The 24747-nt window shown below is 51.0% G+C and overlaps 1 protein-coding gene across 3 annotated transcripts; it reads left to right on the top strand.

Annotated features, from left to right (window-relative positions):
- The first annotated feature begins 259 nt into the window (after window positions 1-259).
- Window positions 260-18774, top strand: GBGT1 (globoside alpha-1,3-N-acetylgalactosaminyltransferase 1 (FORS blood group)). 3 transcript variants are annotated; one of them, XM_039506602.1, is made up of 8 exons: window positions 260-328; window positions 3781-3844; window positions 9891-9963; window positions 10496-10558; window positions 12835-12885; window positions 12985-13020; window positions 16213-16347; window positions 17476-18774. In XM_039506602.1, exons 1-8 carry the CDS (start codon window positions 275-277, stop codon window positions 18158-18160), a joined length of 1161 nt encoding a protein of 386 aa, XP_039362536.1. In that variant the 5' UTR covers window positions 260-274; the 3' UTR covers window positions 18161-18774. The 3 variants fall into 3 exon arrangements, with proteins under 3 accessions (XP_039362536.1, XP_039362538.1, XP_039362539.1); XM_039506604.1 differs by lacking the exons at window positions 260-328; window positions 3781-3844 and adding an exon at window positions 9613-9731; XM_039506605.1 differs by lacking the exons at window positions 260-328; window positions 3781-3844; window positions 9891-9963; window positions 10496-10558 and having other exon boundaries at window positions 12868-12885; window positions 12985-13082.
- The last annotated feature ends 5973 nt before the right edge of the window (window positions 18775-24747 follow it).

Here is a 24747-nt window from a genome sequence, read left to right as displayed (position 1 = left end):
CACGGGGTGAATTTCACACTATTAGGATCTGTTTGTGTAAGGGTGGGTAAAGACCTCCATTAAGATACATTTTTCGTTTCTATTTGCTCCTCTAGGCTCAGACGAAAAGCAGCCAGGTCAAGAAATGTTCATTTGCTGGAGGCTCAGGTGTTCCTTGGAAGGTGTTTTTCAAACATTTCATCCTTGCTAAGATTGGAGTGTGCTGCGTTAATGACATCCCAGGGGCTGGCCAGGCACAGTTGGATGGCAGACTTCTAATTAAGAGGCACCCTTCATGGCTCCTGTCACGCTGTCTGGAGTGGCTCACAACTGCGAGTGCCAGTCTCAGGTCAGACTGTCAGAAAATAGGGTAGATACCCCAAACTGGTGGTAAATTCTGTAATTAGATTTCACCAAGCCAGTAACAAATGTGCACTCCCGGATCCCTAGTTTAGTCTTACAATGGAATCACAAACTGTTAGGCTCTCCAGTCTATCTTACTACCCAGGCAAAGTGGACTTGATGATAAAAGGTTATATAAACCAAAAACCACATTACATTAGGTTACTCCCAATCCCAAAGGGTCAGTCACTTAGCCCAGGTCCATGGATGCTCTCAATCTCACACCAAAGAGAACTCAGGCAGCCAATTTCTCTAGTAAACTAACTAAATGCTTATTGGCTAAGAAGAGAAAACGAGAATTATTGAGAGGTTAAAGCAGGTGAAATATATTACGAGGTGAGTGCAAGTTTGTAAATCCAAAATGGTAGTAGAGATGTAGTAATCTGCTAGTTTTCCTTCAGTCTCTCAGGGTTACCCAAAATAACATTGGGGATCTCTGCCTGGCATCTGGAATGCTTCTGTGTGAGTATCCAAATAGTTCAGAGACACAAGATCATTCCCTGAATCCTTATTTCTAGTTTTTTTTCACACAGAAAGCAATCTGTCCATTTTTTTCCCCATGAGGGTTTCCTTTGCTGATGTGAGTGAGGAATGCATCTTGAATCTTTGACCGCCAATCATTACACCAATGACCCTTTGCTTAGAAGCTAACCTATTCTTCATTTGCATCCCCCCAAGGCTTCACCTGCATTTAATGTTTGTTTATTTAGTTACAAGTATATATATCCTGTAAAGGCCTGCCATTAAAAGGAGCATTCCATTAGTTTCATGAAGTTTACACATAAGTAAATTCTCATCTTAATACTACTACACACTTTTGATCTAGGGTTAATTAAGTATAGATATACATAATGTCATGCAATAGCATTCAACAGGTTACAGATAAGTGAAGTCAATATCATTCCGATTTCCTTTGAATGAAATTAACACTCGAGTGAATTTAGGTCACTTAACATTTCTTTGATATTCACACACAAGTGAATTGCCTATTGCTCTGACCTGAGCTGGCCTGTCAGGGTCACAGTTCCTTCTGACAAAGTGGGTATTCACCCAGGAAAGCTTATGCTCCACTAGTCTATTAGTCTATAACAGGGGTAGGCAACCTCTGGCACACGTGCCGAAGGCGGCATGCAAGCTGATTTTCAGTGGCACTCACACTGCCCGGGTCCTGGCCACCAGTCCGGGGGGCTCTGCATTTTAATTTAATTTTAAATGAAGCTTCTTAAACATTTTAAATATCTTATTTACTTTACATACAACCATGGGTTAGTTATATAATATAGACTTATAGACTTCTAAAAACATTAAAATGTATTACTGGCACCCGAAACCTTAAATCAGAGTGAATAAATGAAGACTTGCCACACCACTTTTGAAAGGTTGCCAACCCCTGGACTCTATAAGGTGCCACAGGACTCTTGGTCGCTTTTTACAGATCCAGACTAACACGGCCACCCCTCTGATACAGTTCCTTCTGGCTGTCTTTGGGGTGAATCCTTGTTCTGTATCCCAACAATGGATTTCCTCTTGGCTGACCAGTCCCACCTCCCTTGAGTCTCTCTGCCATTTGGAGAGAGAAGAGGGGGACGATAGTTAACATCAAACAAATGTGAGTTTAAAAAAACCCAGCACGATAATAGTCCCTATTTTTGGTAAATCTGGACAGCTGTGAGATTCAAGAGCTGTCTGCCTGATTCCTATTCTCTTATTTGGCTCAATGTCACTTTCACTGTGGCAGCTTCTGCAGTAGCAGCACTTATAGGGCAGGGCAATCGGCCAAATTCTTTTGCTGGTGTAAATGGGTGCAGCTCCATTGATTCCAATGGAGATTCATTCATTTATTCCAGCAGAGAATTTGGCCCTATTTTATTTATTTGTTTATTTATTCATGTAGAGCCGCGATTCTCAACAGGGAGTCTGCGAGCCCTTTCAAGGGGGCCTCAGGGCCCAGCGGCTGAAGCCCCGATCCCAGGCGCTCCCACGGGACTGAAGCTGGGGGAGGCACGGGGCTGAATTCCAGAGCCCTGAGCCTTGGTGCTCCCTGTGGGGCAGAAGCCCTGACCGCATGGGCAGAGTTGGGGATATGGAGGGCATTGCTTCCCTACCCTTCCTGCAGTGCAAGATCATGGCAGTCCTGGGGGCAGCTCCACCCCACCACCCCCACTCCTCTGCCTGCCCCCAGCCAGGTCGGAGTTGGGAAGCTGGAGCTGGGCAGTGCGGGGCAGCTGCTGGTATGGATGGTGCCATGGAGCAGGTGGCAGCAGTGTTCCTTCCTCTCCTGCTCCTCAGCTCCCAGCCCCCTTTGCTCCCACAGAGGCAGCTGGTAAGAGCCCCCTGTTTGGGGAGACCCGGCTCCGTGACTGGCAGACCCCTCCGGGACCAGGGACCGCCGGGGAGTCCTCCCAGCGCAGAGCCCCTAATATCTCTCTCCCTGCACCCTGAGCTATCCTCTGCCTGCACACAGCCCCTAGTACCCCCTCCCTGTACTCTGAGCTACCCCCTGCCTGCACACAGCCCCAGCTATCCCCCCTCCCTGCACTCTGAGCTATCCCCTGCCTGCACACGGCCCCTAATACCCCTCTCCCTACACCCTGAGCTACCCCGTGCCCCCACACAGTCCCTAGTACCACCCTTCTCCCTGTGCCCTCAGCTACCCCCTGCCCTCACACAGCCCCTAGTGACCCCGTCCCTGCACCCTGAGCTGTTTTCAGTTTTTTTGAGCTAAGCCCCCCACCTTTGAGTTATATTTTTGTTGCCCTCCCCCCCCTCCCCGACAGGCTGGGCGGCCTGCTGAGGTGAGCGAGGGGGTGGAGGTGGCACTCCCTCCCTGGACCCCACCAGGCAGCAGTGGCTCGAGCCTCGCTGGTTCCTGCCCCGTCCCAAATAGCAGCCAAACTATGTGTATGCCCAAGTCCCCCGCCCCCACCCCTGCTGGGCTCTGGAGTTTTTATAGCATGTTGAGTGGGGCCTCAGAGAGAAAAAGGTTGAGACCCCCTGATGCAGAGCACTCCGGAAAACACAACAATGGAAGGAAATCTTGTACTCGGTAAAAGCCTTGACGAATGTGCTGCACAGGAAATGAGAGCTGTGTTGTGATCATGCTGTCCGTGCCAGAACAAGGTTAACTCATTTTGTTACTGATCGTGGTGAGAAGCACTGAATAGTCTGTCTGAAGCCAGATACTGGATCTGACACCATAAAATTAGCTCTTAGAACTGGGAAGACTGGATGTGCTCGTGCCAGGACATGATTTTGGGGATCCAATAGATGATGGGAATATATTTTAAGGAGGGAGTCCAGTGAGCAAACTTCCCTTCTCAGAAGCGAAAATAGCCTCATGATATCCGAGTCTGGTCATTTGTCAGACGCTGTTGTAACTTGAACCTTATTTAATCACAGCTTTCAGAAACCAGAAGGACTTGTTCTGCGAAAAAAATCTTTCATGGAAAGTCATCAAAAACAGGTATTTATCTGAGACCAGAACATTTTTTAGCGCTGAAGGGGTGGGGTGGACGTATCATTTTGGTCCAGACGTACATACGAGTTAGTTTACCAGAAGTAAAGTAAAGCACAGCAAAGTGCACTTGAAGCAAAGCCTTTGTGGAACCTGAGTAAGTAGGAAAGAGGAGTTAGCTTTTTTCTGTAATTTTGGAGGCTGGCGTGGAATAGTGCATTAATTACATCTTCCCCGGGATTGGTTTCACTTTCTTTGGCGTTGAGTTTTACTGCCCTTTGGCCCTAACGGTACGAACGGGTATATGACAAGGATGGTGAATGTTTCACACACAATGGACCAGATTCTGAACTCTGCTTATTCCAATGTAAATCAGAAGGAACGCCACTGAATGAAGTTACTCCAGATTCAGAGTAAAACTGAGCTGGGAACCTGGCCTAATGAACTAATTGTGTTACTATGTACGTACTCTTTCAAGGGAAAGTGTAAGGATTTATTTCATAAAGAGATATTTTAGAGGTGTGTGGTGTTTACTAAAAAAAATTAGTTAAATCTGAGCTAAAATATTCACAGCACACACAACTACGTGCATTTTTCACAGTACATTCATTCAGCTAGTGAGACTTAACGGTAGTTGTCCCCTCCAGACGCTCTGGTGAGGGGCCCAGTAGAAATATCTATGTCTGACAGCCTGCCTTACACTTTCTAAGTTCAATTCTCCACATAAAATTGCCATTGAATCAGTTGAGTGTATGCTGCCCGGGCTTTATTTGCAATGAATTAAACACCAGCTGTGAGGGAGTGGATAACTGAGCAGAATGGGAGGGTGATATGGAGCCTCCTGTCTTCAACTTACTGATTCAAACCCTGCCCAGTTTGGCTTTTGAGTTTGGTGGGGTGTCAGTCTAATTCCCAGCGGGCCAGTGGACACCCCAGAAAAGCTACCACCACAGTTACCCTGAACTTCCTCCCATTGCTCTCCCCACAGCAGAGAGGCCAAGGCTGTATGGGCAGAGGTGCCTTGGCAGGGCATTGTGTGTGGAGGTCATGGCCTGGGTTTAGCGTGACCAGATCTCCCAATTTTATAGGGACAGTCCCGATTTTTGGGTCTTTTTCTTATATAGGCTCCTATGACCCCCCCCCTCCTGTCCTGATTTTTCACACTTGCTGTCTGGTCACCCTACCTGTGCTTTCTATGGCCTGTGGTGCGCACGCCTTGCATGGAAAGAGGAAGGTGAGCTGAGTAATTCCTGGTGACTGAGTTGTGGGGAGACTGTGCGGGGCTGTAGACTGCAGGAGTGATGTCCCGGCCCCCAGTGAAGTTAATGGGACCATTGCCATTGATTTCACGGGGGGCAGGAGTTTAGTTTAGGCAGCAGTGAGCTGCGAGAATGCCCACTGTTGCACCGCGTAAATCTAATAATAGTGGGATTCTTGCAACGGTCCTGTGAAAACACCACATGGACACAGGAGTTTGAAAGGCCTCCTCCTAATCTTTTATCCATCGATGTCACTGGGAGTTGAAGGTGCTGAGGATTGGGTTCCAAACCCGCCTCGCAGTGTCTTCCTGTTCTGCTGCTCGGATCACATGGCCTCTGTTGTGGCCTCCCCTTTTTCTCCGCAAAGAGTCCAGACTGCTAACCTTCAAAGCGCCTCCTGACTGTGCCCCAGCCTATCTCCAGCGCTGCCCTCTCTCTCTCTCTCTCTCTCTCATCCCTTCTTCCATGCCGCCTGGCTAACTGCTGCTGAGCAGCCCACTACTTCCTGCCTGCTGCAAGCTCCTGGAACCCCGCAGGTTCTGTGATCTATCCAAGCTCATGTGATCCAACCACAGGCTGGTTGGCCTGTGCTGTATTGTTCTGTCTCGTAGCCACTTGTGCCTTAACTGCAGGGTGACCTTATTTGTGGGGAAGGGTTTAAAAAAAAAAGTCCCCCGGGTAAAGGAAAACACAAGACTGATCATAAAATCGCACGAGTTGGCAACACTGCACTGGGCTCCTGGCAATGCTGAGCGTTATGCTCTGTAGTGTTTGCAGGATTGGGCCCTGCTGTTGTCGTTATGGGCTGGCCTGAGCGAGGGCTGGCCTGCAAGCTGCACTGCCCCAGAAATAGCTTCAGAGACACCCCAGTTAGGCACAAATCCCCTGCTGCTCGCCTCTTGCACTGGGCAGGGAGGTAAACTGTCTGCCACAACTTCTCCAGCCTCCAGCTCCAGCCAGCTCTGTGAATGGGCCTGGGGAGGTATTATTCTGCCTTGTATGCACAGCTGCCCATTTTGGAGGGAGGCAGGGCACACAGTCCTTGCTTCCTCCCTCCGCCCCCTCCCCCCGAGCTCCCTATCAGCAAACCTGGAGCTACAATCCAAGCAGGTCTTACCCAGCCATGCTCCCCTACTCCCCTGCCTGGCTGCATAAGAACCAGCCAAAAACCTAGCACTATAACCATTAAAAAAAAACACGTATTCAAGCTTTGTACCCAGCACCTTTGCCTATGCTCTGCGACTGCCTGCTGCATGTCTTTGCCACCCTCCCTCTGCTCCCATCCTACAATAGGTTAATGAGACTACAGAAAAAAATATTTGCACTAGGTAGGCCCTGGATAAATATAGTACGTCATTCTCCAGGGCTGTCGGGCCGTCGTCATTTCCCAGCACAACGTTAAAACATGGGACAGGCTGAAAATTGTTGCTCTGGAGATGAGACGTGTTATGCCAAGACTAATCCTGGGCTGAGTGTTTACCCTTGGCGGGTAGTTGTTAGTCCCCCTCTAGACACCTTGGCTGCAATGCAGTCCCTGGTAACAACCGTGGCTGCAATGCAGCAGCACTCCGTGCTCTGTTACCACTGTAATCAGGAGAGGCAGGTCTGAGCACGAGAGAACAGCCAGAAGGGAAGGGCTGATAGAAAATCTGGTTTAGTTCCTACTTGGGGATCTGCAGAACACTCAGGTAAGAGTCCGGAATTGCCAAATGTGAATCTATTAGGATTTTAAATGTCAGCATGCCCTGATTTTTCTTCATTGAGAATTGGTGCCATTTCTTGGCAAGCGCTAACTCCTCCTGTCAAGATACTATGGAGATGGGCACCATAGAAATGTGTGTGTGATAATAAAGAAACTTCAGCTGCTTTCTGCTCCCCGCCTCGCAGGAGTGAAATTAGAAATGGGCAGATACTGAGGAGTCCATCTAGTGCATTGCCCACTCTCCCCTGGGCCCGCGCAGGATGGATCCCCATTGTACGTTCTCCAGTGCTGCGTGGGCAGGTGATATCCAAGCGTTGTTTACAGCTATGGGGCAGCTCCGTGGTCAGTCCCCAGCAGAGGCCGCTTTGGGCATAGGCAAGCTAGGCAGCTGTCTGGGGCAGCAGATTCATCAGTAAGTTGGGATGTGACCCACCCGGCACTAGTTGTCTGTGTGCACCCTGCTGATGCACATTAACAGTTCATTAAAGCACTTTGAGATGGGTCCTCCTGACCCTCCCATGCCATAGGCTGCCTTCTCTAGTGTCCAGCCCCATCTATCCCCTGTGTCCTATTCCTCCACCCCCATCTGCCCCATCATCTGCTCTCTGCCCCGTTTTCCTAGCCTCCATGGCCTAGTCTCTCCCCCTACCCCATTTGCCCCTCACTACATCCTGAACCCCACCCGATCTGTCCTCTGTCTCCTGGTCTCCCCGCGGTCCTGGTCCCCATCCCTACCCAATGTCCAGACTCTAGTCCCCCTGTATTATCCCCCCATTGTTCCCCCATGTCTTGCATCCCCCACTTCTCCCAGCCGCATGATGGGGACTCTCCATCCTGTGACTTGGTGCAGCTCCACCTGCACTAGTGTTGCCAGGCGTCGTGTTCAACCGGAACGCCCGGTCGAAAAGGGACCCCGGCGGGTCCGGTTGGCACCACTGACCAGGCCGTTAAAAGTCTGGTCAGCGACGCAGCGGGGCTAAGGCAGGCTCCCTGCCTGTCCTAGCTTCACGCGGCTCCCAGAAGGGGCAACCAGGTCCCTGCAGCCCCGAGGCACATGGGCAGCCAGGGAGGCTCCACCCGCTGCCCTGTCCTGAGTGCTGGCTCTGCAGCTCCCGGTAGCCAGGAACTGCGACCAATGGGAGCTGTGGGAGCAGCACCTGCGGGCAGGAGGGCAGCATGCGGAACCTCCCTGGCCACCCATGTGCCTAGGGGCTGCAGGGACCTGGTTGCTGCTTCCTGGGAGCCCCAGTAAGCACCGCACCCCAACCCCCCTGCCCCAGCCCAGTGAAAGTGAGTGAGGGTGGGGAAGAGCGAGTGACAGAGGGAGGGGAGATGGAGCAAGTGATGGTGGGGCCTCAGGACAGGGAATGGGGCAGGGGTGTTCGGTTTTGTGCCATTAGAAAGTTGGCAACCCTAACCTATGCTGTAGGGTGTTTGGATTGACACCCAGCGGGATGTCTTGGGGTGGGGTTACCAGAGCCCAGCTGGGGAGGTTGCGGGAGATGGAGCCGAACGCTGGGAGTCCCAGCACGTGCTGCTCTTGGGGGCAGATCTGTAATGCGGGCCTGGGTAGGGCTGCTGGCTCCTTTGGGCCCCCAGTGGTGGGGTCCTTCCAGGGAAGCCTGTTTAAGGAGGAGTTTGCTGCTATATTTGCTGCTCTGGCCGACTGGGGGGTGGGGACAGGGAGCTGCAGGGTTCACGTCTATCTGCATGAGGCATCCTCTTTGAAATTTTGGTGCTATTTTAAAGGAACCACTTCGGTCCCATCCACATTTCTACCTGATCCCGGGTGGGAGCAGGGGTCGCTTACCCACCCACCAGGCCAGGACTGTAGCCAGGTTTAGCACCGCAGTTCAATCCAGTTTGTGTGGACCAGACTTGAGGGGGCTCCGTCCCTTACATTCCTGCTGGGGTCTATGTCCCCTGATCTCTGGGCCTCACACACAATTGTATAAACCTGGCACCCATGTTAAGGAACTGCCAATGCTCACAGGGTGCACACTGCCTAGTAGAGGGGGGTGGCACACTGAAGTCCTGTCTACAGGCCTCCGGCGGAGGGTGCAAGGGGGGGAGGGCAAAGGGGGCAATTGCCCAGGGGTCTGGGGGGGGTTAAAAGGTTGATTGTCTGGAGCAGCCGCTGGTTCTCTGCACCAGCAGGTGCTGGGAGATGACAGCAGCATGCTGGGCTGCCAAGCCAGGAGGGAAGTGCCTTGTATTGCCCCATATCAGACCTTCCAGCTGATAAGGAGTGACCCAGGGTTGTGTCAGGGCTACAGAGACCATCCGGAAATAGAGATCCATTATTATCCAGTGTGTATTACAGCTCTCATCTGTTTCATATTACAGGGTGTTACCTTGACTAGGGCAGACCCCAATTTGCCTTCATCTCATATGCACATGTGCTGGGATCTTTCTGCCGGGGGCAATTATTGGCCTGTGGAAGATGGTGTCTATATCCTACAGTGATACCTACATTAGCTGTACCTACCCTCTGATATCACTGAGTCCAGCTGCTTATTAACCCTCAAAAAGAGATTAGAGCTTTATCTGAACAAGTGACTTCATGCAGGTTAGGATAAAGTTAGGAGCCCTGTCAACCCTCAGGCTTCAGGACATAAGCAAATGTGCCACTGTGATCAGGAAAAGCAACAAGGAGTCCTTGTGGCACCTTAGGGGACCTTATATATAAATATACAGCACATGAAAAGATGGGAGTTGCCTTACCAAGTGGGGAGGCACTGCTAACGAGGCCAATTCAATTAGGGTGGATGTGGCCACAATAGTCTATTACAGTATAACTAGCCAGGGCATTGTAGCCATAGCGAGGTTTCTCTGATGCAGCTTGGGAGGACTGCTGCAGAGACTAGCTGGATTCTCACTCTGTTGCAGTCCAACCCTGCTGGATGCCTGGCCTCAGAGAGGATGAATTAGAACTGTGAGATAAAATGAGCTGTAGAGTATTTCATGCTTCCCTGCATGTCCCTTGCTGTGGGATCTTTATACCCAGTTTGAAGACTAGTGCCTCATCTTTTGCCCATGGCCAATTGAGAGGTGCTGGGAATGGAAATTTTTTTTTTTTTTTGCTCCACTTTAGGAGAAATGACTTGCTGGAAAGTGGTGAAATCTGTTCTCGTACTCTGCCTGATCCTCATTCCCATATTTGTCTGGTAAGTATCTACTGCTGGCCTTACTTACCCACTGACTCATACTCTAGGAATGCTCACAGGCAAACTCTGCTAGTGATGCATCGCAAATCACTTGGAGGGAGACTAGGTATTTTATTATTACTATTTATGCTTTGCATGTATTTCTGGCCCTGTTATAATGGCTGTTATGCACCATTCCGGAGGGGGCTGTGTGTCACCAGTGGTGAAGGGAGCCCTATATATTTAAATGGTTTGCAGTCTGTAAAACACTTGATGTAAATAATAATAATACTTATCCCTTATTTTAAAGCTGGATCCTACTGGACATTAGCCATTCATGATGCGCTTTCACATATGAACAGCAGTAAATTGTAGTCCAAAAAATGTTCACAGAGGGGTATATCAGTGTCCTCTGCATCAGCTGGTGAATTGGCTAGATAACCTAGCAGGCCTCCTCAGTCTCTGTGCATGATTCGGAGAAAACCTTTGAAAAGCCTGTCAAGTGCTGGAAAATGTCTTCCTATCTTTTAATGATTTCTCCTGTTACTTGCAGGATGATAGTCTGGAATGGGCCCGTCCACTACCTTCCATACTACCTTCCTTGCCCAGAAATCTTGTAAGTATCCAGTCTGAGACAGAGCTGAAATGATGACTTGTCTAAAGTCACACAGTGAGTCTTGGCAGAGCTGGGACTAGAACTGAGATCATCTAGCTCCTGCCAACTGGATTATTATTATTCTCTATATTGCTGCAGTGCTTAGGAGTCCTAGTCTTGGAGCAGGACCCCATTGTGCTACGTGCTGTACAAACACAGAACAAAAAGATGACCACTGTCCTAAACAGCTTAGGCCCAGATCCTTACCGGTATTTAGGCCACTTACTTCCATTGATTTCAATGAGAGTTAGGGGCCTAAATACCTTTTGTGAAGCTGGGCCTTACATCTACGTAACCACAGTGGCCTTCTGTCCTTAGTCAGTGGTGCTAGACAATATCATTCCCCACCCCATGTCACCGTCTGTTGTTCTTGTTGACGATCCCATTACTTAGACATGGGAAACACAACATTCTGTAGAGAGAATAAGAATCTAGACACTTTGGGTTGCTTCTCAATGTACCCAGCTTGAAACATTCACTGTCTATTAAGATGTATATGCCTCTGAAAGCCATTTTATACTGGGATCTGTTCCAGCTGATGGAATGGCTCCCTTCCCTCTTCTTTCTTTAACAGGTCATGTGTTCATAGTTTAATAAAAGCACAGAGAGCTGCGTGCAATCACTCCGCCGCTCCCTTGCCTGTAGTTCCTCATGTCCTTCTGGTATATTTTTTTTTACACTCCATAACCATGTTATTTGGCTCTGTAAAGCAATTTGGGATACAGAGTGTACGAAATGGCTACAAACAGTGCCAACCTGCTGTGTGAGCTCAGCATCTGCCCATGTTACCTTTAAACAAATTTAGTGCAGCTGGTGGTGAAAGGAAACCAAACGGAGGGCATCTTGGCTAAGCCTTCAGGTAATGAAATCCAAGTAGGCTGTGAATTTGTGGCTTAGTGATGTTGGAAATCACCCCAGGCTGCTTTTTAAATAGGTTTGATGCTGGCTGCAGCAATGCAAAGTGCTGACCACATTGCAACGAAAGCTGTGCTAGCCCAGGGCAGATGCGGTTAGGAAGTGATATGTCAGTTCTCAGAAACATAGGGGCAGGCTCTGTGCTGCCTCTCCTGAGGGGTCTAGCGCATACCGCCTGTGGGGGAGAAGGCAGGGTAAAAGTGGCTATAAGCTGCCCTCATGCACCCTCGTTCTGGGCAGCTGCAGGGGCCAGGATGCCCCGACATAAGTCAGAGCAGCTCTGGGGTCTCTAAGCCTCCCCATGGCTGTCTGTGGCCTGGAATCCCTGTACTGCGGGATGCTCTGCGCATGCCCCGTGTCTGCTTCCTATGACAGAGCCTGCAGCGGGGTAGGGGGTAGTGGAGGGCTGTCTACATCGGCCCTCTGCTGCTCTGTGGCCAGTGGAATTCTCCTGCAGCTCCTCGACAGTCGAGTAGGAGCTAGAGTCAGCGCTGATCAGAATCTATAGTTTTCTGTTTTGTCTTCCCTCCGTTACAGGTTAGAATTTAGCTTTGATTTTGTGTAGCTGCCCAGTGCTGCTGGGATCTGTAAGAGAAGCTTGGCTGCTTCTTCATTACTGGTGAGAACTTAAGGGGCACGAACTGGAACTTTGGTGTCACACAGCGTTGTTGGTGCAGAGGAGAAGCCAGTACTCTCTCTCCTGTCGCTGTTCTGGTGCTGCAGGGCTAAGAGGAGGACAAATGTCCTTTGGTCAGCAGATGGGAGTGGAAGTCTTAGCCCTGCTGAGTAGCACTTCCGCTGGCATTCCAAGGGGGCTTCAGGGGGAACGCTTGTGTATGTGTGACTGCATGTGAGTTAGGCTCCGATTCCCTGACCCAACTCTCCTCCCTTTACATCACAAACCCTGTCTCTCTCCAGGTAAAAATTCCTCCAGTAGCAGGGAGTGCCCCTGCAGGTACAGTGCCAGCGATGTGCAGTGCACTCTGAGAATCCCTTGCTAGCCTCTAGTCCATTAGCTTATTGTCTTGAGGCTCTAGCCTTCTCCTGATTTCCCCCAGAGAATCTGGGAGCTGTAAAGGATTCCCCGGGGTTGTGTAGCGAGGTGCCATTTTCAAGGAGTGGTTTCTCTAACTGCGCTTGAAGCTTCACCTAGGGAGACAATGCACACAGCCCACTGCCAGGCAATGCAGCTTGTGGGGTAGGAGCGACCAGGGCCTGTGCTTTGAGGAGTATTTGGTGCAAGGACCGATCCTGAAACTGACCTGCCCTGTCGTGTCAAGGAGAATGTACAGACCTTTCCCTCTTTCCTTCTTCTCACACAGCTCCATGAAACTACAATATGCAGAAGAGAAGCCCGTCCAGCTTTTCCCTGAGTAAGCACCAATCTTTGTAATGTCTCCCCTTTGAAATGCTTTTCCTCTCCTCCAGGCCTAGCCCTCCATTATTCAGTGGGGTTTTGTTCTCCTTTGCAGGCTATTTTATCCTCAGCCCAGATCACTGGATCAGAAGTAAGTTTTCTCCCAGGACAGCCTGATTCTTGCGACCCCCATCCCTACCCCCAACAACTGATGTGAGTAGACCACTGTCTTCAATTTGGGGTGCTCAGGGTCTCTCAGGATGCTGGGACAGGTTGTAATACCTTTAATCGCACTGAACAGCACCTTACTCTGAGTAGGCTAATTGAAGTTAACAAGACTACTTGTGGAGCAAGATACTACTCCACATGAATAACGGTAACCGAATACAGCCTCATGATGACAAATGGATGGCTGTGTCTCATCCCCAGGCTGATGCATTATCTTCCAAGTATTTTGGTGTTTGGTATCATTAGACCCATTCTTTTAATCCTCCCCCATTAGCCAGTGAGGAGTGACTAGTTAGGTGCTCAGATGCTACGGTGATGGGCAATGGTATAAAACTCCAAGAGGAAGCTTCAATTCCCTTTGGGTACATCATTAGGATTTGGAAGGATCCTTGCAATGCATTTCCAGAGTGATGACTTACCAGATTGAAAAGTACAGTCCCTAATCTCCCCCTGGCTTCCCCTTTGCAGGAGTGGGCCCAAAGGGAGCAGTGTGTCTGATGCCCCTAACAAGTTCCCTTCATTAGACACCATTTTAACACATCATATGTGTGTGTATCCATCCATGTTTGCATCCCAATTGCTGTTTTGCTAGGACACATTGGGCCTAATTCTCCTCTCACTCATGCAGGTGTAAATTGAGAGTAACTGCAGTGAAGTCAATGGAGTTATATTGGTGTAAGTGAGAGGAGAATCTGGCCCATTGTGTTGTATTTTATAGCAGCTTTTGGTGTGAAATGTTTCCGGGGGGCGGGGGTGCTAATTAATGGTTACACATGCTACCCTGGGTGTATAAATACCATGGAGAATGAGTCACCCAGAGAGATCCAGTGAAGCCCTTTGTAACGAAAGAAAATCTGATACAAGGGATAAACTTACTCCCAGGGTGTCCAAAAATAAGACTTCAGGTAACTGATCTGGAAAGAGAAGATCTTAGTTAAATGAATGTTTGTTTGTTTTCTACATACAAAACTGAATTCTATTCTTTTGCCCCCATCAGTTCCTGAATTTATTTTGTCTCGCTATCATTAGACTCCCATAATGTACAAAGAAGTAGCACTCAGGGCTCAAACGTTGTGTCCAGTCAGACTGAATCTGCTGCGGGAGAGCTACAATGTAATACAACATTGGCCACCAAGCTATTCCCCTGGTTCCTTCAACCCAGCTTACGTGCCCTCTGTGGCCTTAAGGGATCTCGGCTGGAAGGTGGGGTCAGGGACAGCTGCATACTGGCATAGTCCCAAAACATGGCCAAACAAGGCATCTGTTAAGTCTCAGCAACAAATAGCTGTGGGGCATAGTCTGGAGAAGATTCTGGCAGCCCAGGGCCAGGCAAGCATCATAAAACACATCTCATTAAACACTCCAGAGCCCATGCCAACAGCCCTTAGCATAGGAAGAAGGATGAAATGTAAGTGAACTACTGCGGTCAGGAGTAACAGGCCTCTGTTAGATGTGCATTGAGATGCTTATGCTGCCCAGGTGGAAGAGGGTATGGATTTCACGTAGCTTTGTTACATGTCTGAATGCTGGACCAGGTATAAAAACATTAGCTATGATCCAACATATGAAAACTACATTTCCAGGCTGAGATAATACAGTGCCACACCACAGATTGTCTTTTCATAACCATGGCAACGGGGCAGTTTTGTTTAATTTTAATAATTTTGCATATATTTTTAAATCCATATGCAGCAACCTCTATCAGGCCTGCAACAAATATAAGGCGGGCCCGTGTGGCCTCCCCCTGTGTGGAGTTCAGTGGCCCTGTGCAGAGAACCCATGGACTTAGGTTGTACTTAAGTGGAGCATGGACCTTTTGCTCCTCTGCACAGGACTGGATTTCATCCTAGGAAAAGAAATTCAAAGCCTGATGTATCTGCTCTGAGGCCTCATGCAATGAGGTGAGGGAAATAGCTGGAGAGACTCCGACAGTTATGAATAAGGCTGCGTGTCTGTCACAGAAGTCATGGATTCCATGACTTTCCGTGACACTTGCAGCAGCCAGTGTGGCTGGCTTAGGGGCTGCCCAAATACTCAGGCAGGCCCTGGGCCGCCAGCAGCAGCAGCAATTTAGGTGTGGGAGAGGGCTCAGGGTTGGGGTGCAGGGTGGTGGTTACTTGGGGGGAGGGGAGGCTCCCCGGAAGTGGCCAGCATGACCCCACAACTCCTGACCGAGGCGGAGGGGCCAGGGGGCTCTGCACGCTGTCCCTGCTTGCAGGCACCAACCCCGCAGTGTCCATTGGCTGTGGTTCCCGGCCAATGGGAGCTGTGGAACCGGAGCTCAGTGGGCAGAGGTGGCTCCAGGCACCAGCATGCCAAGCGCATGCCTGGGGCGGCAAGCCACGGGGGGGTGCTCTGCCGGTCACCGCGAGGGCGGCAGGCAGGTTGCCTTCAGTGGCATGCCTGCAGAGGGTCCGCTGGTCCTGCAGCTTCAATGGACCTCCCCCAGGCGTGCCACCGAATCCGCGGGACCGGGGACCTCCCGCAGGCAAGTCGCCAAAGGCAGCCTGTGTGCCGTGCTTGGGGCGGCAAAATACCTAGAGCCGCCCCTGTCAGTGGGGGCAGTGCACGGAGCCTCCCTGGCCTTGCCTCCCCCTAGGAGCTGCAGGGAGACACAAAGCTGGGTAGGGAGCCGTACCAGCCCCTCCCTGCCCAGTGCCAGCCAGGGTGGCTACGTGCCTCCACCCAGCACCAGCACTACCCCCTTCCCTGCCCAGTCCCCACCAGCACCGGGCCATGTGCCACCACCCAGTCCCCCCCGCACCTGCGGTGCCCCCAGACTGCCTCCTCTCCCCCCCCCCCCCAGCACCAGGGACCCTGGCCCAAGTTTTAGTTACAGGTAAATAGTACAAATCATGGCTAGGTCCCGGGCTGTGAATTTTCGTTTACTGTCCGTGACTTTTACTAAAAATACCTGTGACTAAAATGTAGCCTTAGTTATGAAGCCTCCAGGCTGCTGTGAGGGAAAATTCACAAGGTGGGAGTCTGGCATGTTTCATGTACAGTGGAACTGGAAGGTGTGGGAGAGCATGGGTTCACACATGCATTATCCAGCTGGGCTCAGACCAAAGGGGCCTGTTTCCTTTCGTTTACCGCCCTTCTCTTCTTCCTTCAGGCGCCGGGATGTGCTGACTCTCGCGCCTTGGCTGGCCCCCATTGTTTGGGAAGGAACTTTCAACTCCGAACTCCTGGACAGTGCCTACAAGCCATTGAACCTCACCATAGGGGTGACAGCCTTTGCCATTGGCAAGTAAGTGTCGCCCAGTGGCTCCAGTTCCTGAGGCAAAAGGCTCACCTCCTCCCAGCCAGCCTTGGTCCTGCCGTAGATTGGTGCCCTGCAGCTGTGGAGCAGTGAGACCAAGAGGACGGCGGAGGTGGAATTAAAGGAGTTGTTCAGGGAAGAGAGCAGACGAACACGGGCTAGAGATCTGGGGTCAGGAACAACCTTTTATGCATGCTCAAGTTTCCCCTTCATAAAAGTAAGGGCCTTGTTGGTAGCCGTGGCACTGGCTAGAGCCTGGACTGGTGGACTCGGCTAGAAATGAGCATCATCATCATCATAGTAATACCTAGCTCTTATATCACAGTTGTCATCAGTAGATCACAAATGACTTTATGCCATTAGCCCCATTTTACAGATGGGTAAACTGAGGCCTAGAGTGGGGAAATGACTTGCCCAAGGTCACTCAGCAGGCTAGTGACAGAACCAGGAGTAGAACCCGGGTTTCCAGAGTCCTCATCCAGTGTTCTAGCCCCTAGACCATGCTGCCTCCCGATAGCTCAAGTAGGTTCAGTACAGTAAAGTTCTATTGCTGTCTATCAGCCCTGCTGTGTTAACACTGGTGCTAGTCCAGTGTCACACCTCCTCTGGAAAGAGACTAAGGCCAGGTCCACGCTACCAGCACTGCTATGTCAGGCCTGGTCTATGCTTAGAAGTTAGGTTGGCATGAATCACACCTGAGCGCCGTAGCTATGCCAACCTAACCCATGGTGTAGATCTCGCTAGGTCTTACATCACCCTAGCTACTGCTGCTTGGGGAGCTGGATGACCTACACCCATGGGAACACAGAGCAGCACAGTCAGCAATTTTGAAAGCCCATCCCAGGTTCTCTGTGAGAATAGCGAGAGCTGGGACATGTGGGATTTCTAGTTCACTTCAGATAGTTGACTGGCCACGGCATGTTCTTTCTTGTCTCTCTGCCCTCAGCTAAAGTAGTGCTATTCCAACCCATTGCACTTGTAATGTGCCCATTGTTATAGCAGTATCTAGGCAAAACTCTTCCTACCACATCATAGTGTATTAAAGACTCCCAGTAACCTGGGCCACGGCCCCTCTCCCCCATGGTGCTATGCATCAATGCCTTTGTGTCTGCACAGGTACACCATGTATGTGGGCCGCTTCATAGAGTCGGCGGAGAAACTCTTCATGAAGGGCTACCGGGTGAACTACTACATCTTCACCAACAACCCCCAGGCGATCCCCAAAGTCCAGCTGCAGCCCGGCCGGAGCCTCCGCATCGTCCCCATCAAAAAATACTCTCACTGGCAGGAGATTTCCATGCGCAGGATGGAGGCGATAAACAGGCACATCGCAGAGGTGAGCCACCGGGAGGTGAACTATCTTTTCTGCCTGGACATCGACATGGTGTTTCACAACCCATGGGGGGTGGAGACTCTGGGCGAGATGGTAGCGGCCATACACCCTGGGTACTACAAAGTCCCTCGCAGCCAGTTCCCTTATGAGAGGAGGAGCTCTTCCGCTGCCTTCATCCCTGACAACCAGGGGGACTTCTACTATGCAGGGGCCGTCTTCGGTGGGCTGGTCAAGCAGGTGTACGAATTCACCAGGGCCTGCCACATGACCATCCTGGCAGACAAAGCCAATGGGATCATGGCGGCCTGGCAGGAGGAGAGCCACCTCAACAGGCATTTCTTTTCCCACAAGCCCTCAAAGCTCCTCTCCCCGGAGTACGTGTGGGATGACACCAAGCCCAAGCCGCCTGAGGTGCGCCTGATACGCTTCTCCACAGTGAATAAGGACTACAGGGAGATACGGGACTGATGTGTCAAGTCCTCTTGGAGGTGTCTAGCCCTCTCTTTTTTACCATGACATCAGGCCCTTGATCTGCTGCCAGTGCAGGATGTATCCCAGTCAGTGTTTCGGCTCCCCTCTGTGGATGGATTGTGGAGCTGGCACTGGGAAGGGCAGGTGGTTCACCTTAGGGATGGTGTAAGGTACTTGTTGAGAATGGTGTGATGATGCCACAGTGATGGTGACTCCTTGATCTACTTGAAAGGATCTACTTGATTCCTCCTCCCTGTAAACCTGGGGGCTGCCATTGCCTGGATAGTCACCTTTTGCCAAGCGATACCAAAGCTTAGCATCCCCTGTGTGCTGGTTTAAAAGAAAAACGCCCACATTGTAGTTTGGTCTGAGACTGGCCAATAAAACGACCATCAGCCCTGTCAAACCTCAGCCCTGAATGGAAAGGTGCAGTTAACTTTCATGATGTTTTTCGCGCTCCAGAAGTGTCTAATACCTTAAGCAAGGCTCAACTCGTAATTAGCCTGGGGAACTCATTGCCACAAGGCATTGTTGAGACCAAGAATTTAGCAGGATTCAAAAAAAGATTGCACATTAATCTGGATAAGGAGAATATGCATAATTATGGTTTTAAAAAAAAATAAAAAAGAACAAACAAGGAGCAAATATAAACCCTCATAGTGCAGGGCATAAACCAACCTCCAATGATTGGGGGTCCTGAGGAAGCTTTCCCTGGGAGCAGGTTTTTCTCTAGCTGCCTCCCGCAGGGTTTATTGCACCTTCCTCTGATGCACCTGGTTCCAGCCTCTGTCAGAGACAGGATACTCAACTAGATAGAAAAATGATCTTATCCTCTCTGGCATTTCCTATGTTCCTCATATCCAGCCCAGTTTTGCAGACCCAAGAGATCTGAACAGATCAGATACAGCTCAGGCCAGCATCTGAATGTCTGCATGCATATCTCAATCAAAGCCAACTTCTGAACCTTCTCAATGGTTCACAGGTCTCTGTGGATCATTCAGTCTTCTCTGATAAAGAAAATTTGGCATTGAGATGTCCAGGCGGATCCCACTATTCAGTCCCTTCCAGTGTTCCTAAGCACTGTGAAACAAATTGACTAGAAGCTGCCGGGTTGCTGGAGGTAGACGGTAACACCTAATGTGTTGTAGCAAATTGGTTAATTTCGCTTTGTCTTGTTAATGAAATATTGTAGTGAAATGTCATGTTCTACTCTGGGGCTCCCTCTTCCAGCTGAATAACCTTCACGTGACAGTCAGAGGAGGGGGAGTGGAGGTGAGCCGAGATTACTATTTGTTTGACATGAGAACATGGAGAAGCCAATCTTGTTACTGTGCAGCCTCAGAACCTGACACTTCCTCTGGAACCAGAAGAGAAATACAAATGCAGGAAAACAACCATCACCTGCAACGGTGGCTGCCTAACTAAGGCTCAAATGCCACCCACCCTGCTGAAGCACCTGTGCCATAAGCATCTTTCAAATAGCTCCTGAGGCATGCAACCAAAGAATAACGCACGTCTGTGCCACGCTCATTTAATGTGAGTAGGGAGAGAGACCATGGGGAAGAGCAGAGAATGCTGGAGCACAGCTCTACTCCTGCACTGGAAAGCAAGGAGGGGGGGGGGGGGCAGAGGTGACAGGGCTAAGCTGTCTGTTTCCAAGGAAACCGTTCAAAAAAGACTCATTTTGGCAGGAGAGGGAGAGAAAATGGGGAAGAGGCAGCTGGCTGCTCTTGCCTCAGATAATTGCTAAATGGCAGCGAATCAAGCGGTTCCATTTCCAAATGCGAGTGGCTTACGAGGCTATTCCAGTCTCATGTTTGCAGGCTCCGATTGTCAGTCACGGGTGTCAGTGGGGGCATTTACCTGCTGCAATGCATGTTAGAAAGCTCCTTGGCATGCCCATAAAATGTATAACAACAATGGAAAACACCGCCCCCCACCAATCCTCACCAGCTGGACACATTGGGCTCCCCTGTGATGCTTTCTTCATTAGTGCTTGGATGCTGAGGTGAGAGACACCTTAGAGATATATTTGGATCCCCTATTAAAGTGCCCACCTTGGAGAATTGTGCTTCTTGTCCCTTCCTCAGAACCAAGCTCTGCATGGACCAGGAGGCCAAGAGAAAAGCCCCATCCTATTTTAACCCTTAGTCCTACGCCCACCCCCCCCACAAGAGCTATGGCTATTATTTATTCTGAAGTCGTGCTTGGAGATCCCAACCACGTTCAGGTCCTCAGTGTGCTGGGTGCTGTACACATATGGATTAATAGGTTATCAGGCCAGAATGGACTATTGGCCTCAACTAATCTGATTGCCTGCATACAACAGGCCACTGGATTTCACCCAGTGTGGCCTGTGTCAAGTCCATAACGTGTGGTTGAGCTAGAGAGTATCTCATTGACAGGGATCCAGTTTTGGCTTGAAGACTTAGTGATGGAGAATCCACCTCTGCCCTAGGTCAGGTGTTTCATTGGTTAACTACCCTCACTGTTAAAAATGTGTGTCTTTTATTTCCCATTTGAATTTGTCCAGCTTCAGCCTCCAGCCATGGGATCTCGTTCCGCCAGGGCTGGCTCCAGACCCTTGGGGCGGCATTTTGCCGGGAGGGCGGCAGGCAGCTCCGGTGGACCTCCCGCAGGCACGCCTGCGGATGCTCCACCGGAGCCGCGGGACCAGCAGACCCTCTGCAGGCACGTCTGCAAGAGGTCCCCCAGAGCCGCGGGACCGGCGACCGCCAGCGTGCCCCCCTGCGGCGTGCCGCCGTGCTTGGGGCGGCAGAATTCCTAGAGCCGCCCCTGCGTTCCGCCTTTGTCTGTTACATTAAAATGCCCTTTGCTATCAGAAATCTTCTCCCCTCCAAGGTTTCCAGACCGTGACCACATCACCTCTCCATCCCCACCCCACGCAGCGAGAAGCAGTCCCTGCCTCAGGCCTGTGCAGAGGGGATAGTACCTGTTTTCATGACAGCTGCTTATGGGGCCTCAGTTAAAGGTGTCTGTATCCAATTGTGTGAGAGAAGTTGCAGTTTGCTTCCCAGTCTGCTGCCAACCTGGTGCTTCCCAGCCCTCCTCCAGCCAAATCAAAGGCCCGCAGTCACCCCCATGATTGGCATAGCATAGGGTCTAAGCTGTACCATGACATGGGCTGCATCGTCCCTGGCAGGCCCACACGCCGCAGCATCTCCCTAGGGCTGACCTGCTGGCGTGCAGCCTGCTCTGCGAATAGCCTCAGCGGGGCTGCAATTTGTAACTGTGCCTGGGGAGTCTCTTTGCATCCAGGCAGCAGGGCTGTGTGACAGGCGAGACGCACGCCCTGCCTGGGGGGGCTGGATTAGCTCATGCTGGCTGAGCTCCTCCTTTAACGGAGAGGAACCAGTCCTCTGCCATCACCTCTCCCTGCTTCACCCCGGACGGAACCAAGAACACTTCCTTCCCCCAACACTAGCAGCAGCTTTCGCTCCAGCGGGAGGAGAGCTGGAATCCATCTATGGCAGCCAGTCTCAGGGCACTATCCCCTGCCTCTGTCCACTCCCAGCTGGCCTCCATAATTAGACAACAGCCTGATTCTCCTACAGCTCAGGGTGGCATTAACACCAGGGCAAAGTGGGTCTATGATGCCATCATTCTAATCGGGTGGAACTCTGCCCTGCTGTAAATGACAGCCTGAGGGCCATCACCTCCCATATACAGATACTTTAGTTAACCTTTTCCAGCCTTACTTACAGATTCACCTAGATTGTTTCAAGCAGAACGCGTTTAAGGCTATCTGAACGCAAAACCCTGGCAGCTTTTGAACCAGGAAACTTCGCTTTTTCCTCTCTCTTCATTGAACTGATTTAACAAGAGTTAAATGAATGCCAGTAACCCTTTTTTTAAAGGATTTTATTCTGAGGCTTTGTAGCAACATTTTGCCATGAACAAATATTACCATCAACTCAAAGGTCCAAACTCTTTCAAATGTATTTTCTCCACTGTGCAGCTGTGGCCCTGTTACTATAATTAGAGTCTTGCTCTGTAGTGACATCTAGTGCCACTGGGCGTAAATGAGAACAACCTTTATCCACAATTCTCCTCTTCTGTTGAGTTTCTAGTCTGTTCACAGAGCCATGGATGTCTATGTTCTGTTGAAGGCAAAGGCGACTACAAGAGACAGTGGGGCATGGTGGGCTAAACGTGGAATCCAGTCCCAGCTCTGCAGCTGACTTGCCTGTGGCCTTGGGCACATCACTGCACCTTTCTGCCTCAGCTTCCCCATCTGTAAAATGGGGATAATCCTTCCCTACCTCACTGGGTGTTGGGAAGATGAATTAATGTTTGCAAAGTGCTTTGAATACATAATTATCATATAAATGCTAAGGCTTATATTATAAGTCAGTTCCATTTTCCATTTCTACATAGCACCAGCTGCCAAGAGTGAGTAGCAGAAGTCTTAGTGTGTTTCAGCTGAAGAACGGCTAGTGCTGAGTGTGGTATAGATGGTGCTAGGAGATCCAGTCATATCTATAGTCAGCAGTGTGAGTTCTGGATCTGAATGGAGCCAAGCCCTAGTGTAAGGCATAAAGCCACAACTCTAGCCTGGAGGGGAGAGTGCTATCAGCAGTGTCGAGTGTTATCGTAACAATACAGGAGCTTTGTATGTACAAACATGAACCCATTGATCCTCGCAGCACCTCAGTGAGCTCAGGATTATCATCCCCCTGGTACATATGGAGGACTGAAGCTATGAAGTTAAGGGACTTGCATAGAGGGAGTCGGTGGCAACGCTGGATTTAAAAGGCTGGGGTTCCTGCTCACGCCGTGAGACCATGCCTGGCAATAGACAGTCTTTAATGCCTGCTGAAAATGATCACTCAGACTTGCTAACAGGTCTCAAGACACCACAAACTCTCCTCTGGCCTTTTCTTTGAGCGATCTAACAATACTGACTCTAGACATACACGTGCACTGGTTTGACTGAGGCCTAGCTCAGCAGGAAGCCAGAGCCGTTCTCAAAGCTACGTCGTGGTCCTGTGTAGGGTTGCCAGGTGTCTGGTTTTCAACCAGACTGTCTGGTCAAAAAGGGAACCTGGCGGCGTCTGGTCAGCACAGCTGACTGGACGCTAAAAGTCTGGTCAGCCACAGTAACTGGCCTCCGCCCCCGGGGGGCAGGAAGTGCAGATACTGCGGCTGCAGCCACATGGGTGAGCTGCTCTCTGCTCAGCTGCTGATGCATGCCTGACACAGCAGTGGCTGGCTTCTGGACCAGGCTCCAAGAGGTAGGTGCTGCCCCCGGGGGGGGGGAAGGGGGAATCCTGTCTGCCCCCCATTTTGCTCCGCCGTGCCCCAATTGCCCCAGCCCTAGCCCCTCGCTACAGGGAACGACCCCCGCTGTGCCCTGATTGGGCTGGTGGGCAGGATTCGAGTCGTCCCCTCCCAGCCTGGATCTGCAGGCAGCAGGTGAGTCCCAGGAGAGGGGGGAGTGAGCGAGGGGGGGAGGAGGGAAAGGAGTGAGTGGGGGCGGGGCCTTGGGGGAAGAGGCGGGGCAGGGAGCAGAGCAAGGGGGTTCGGTTTTCAGCAATTAGAAAGTTGGCAACCCTATCTCTGGTGATACCACCGCTCAGTGGTGGTTCTCAGTCCAATTCTAGTGGACGGGGGCCACCACATGCTGCAGCCTGGAACCCCTTCTTGGCCAGAGACTGCCTGTAACCTCTCGGCCCAAGGAGCAGCTCCTGCACCACTGAGACGAGGCATGGTGGTGGGGCTCTGTGTTTCAGAGGACTTCAGACTCCAGGGCTGCCAGGCTGGGGCCATCCGCATTAGAACTGAACGTACTGCTTGAGACCTCATTTTTACTGCTCCGAAAGGGCCTGGGGAACCCAGCAGGCCTGGCCCTGCAGTTCTAATCCAAGCCAGCTGCCCAGAAACCTGACTGGGCCCACACTCCACCGGCGTGTGTGGGCGGCCTCCTCTCCGGGCATCACTCTGAAATGGCACATGTCACCGCCCACATAAATATGAGCGACGAGTCCCCTTTAAACGGCAGCCTCTCTGTTTCCATGGAGACCCCGTTCTGCTCAGCCCTCTTCAGTATCAAAAGCTCGGCACTCCAGCAAATTGATCGTGCGTGGAGATTTCCAGCAGCTTTTGCCTCCTTAGTTCCCTCAGCGCTTCCATTTCAGGTGTCAGTTTGAATAGAGATGAAACGGCTGGGGGTGGATCTCGTTTGCGCAGCGGCCCCACAGTCACGATACCACATGGTGCTAGAGGACCGGGCTCAGCTTGGCTAATTAGATGGGTCCTGCTGGGATGTGGCTGGCTTTAGTCATCTCAGGAGGCTTCTCCCGGCTGCCAGCGCTACTCCCTCCCACTGCCCTGCCCCCACTGATAGCCTTACAAAATAGCTCTCTGCAGGAGTCGGTGCAAAAGGTCTCCCCTCCCCTGGCTGGGCCTGGTGCAGGGGAGGGGACCCCACTTCTGGTGGCTGGTTTGGCACTGAGCTCTCTGGGTTGGCATGAGCCGGGGATGTGGTGAAGGAGGAAGTGGTCTCTGTGCTCAGATGGGGGCCTGGGTATCTAGGGGATGGGGGTGGGTCTGGCCACAGGTAG

Source organism: Mauremys reevesii, linkage group 19 (assembly GCF_016161935.1).
Source record: "Mauremys reevesii isolate NIE-2019 linkage group 19, ASM1616193v1, whole genome shotgun sequence".
NCBI lineage: Eukaryota > Metazoa > Chordata > Testudines > Geoemydidae > Mauremys > Mauremys reevesii.
This window is presented reverse-complemented; position numbering and strand designations above follow the sequence as displayed.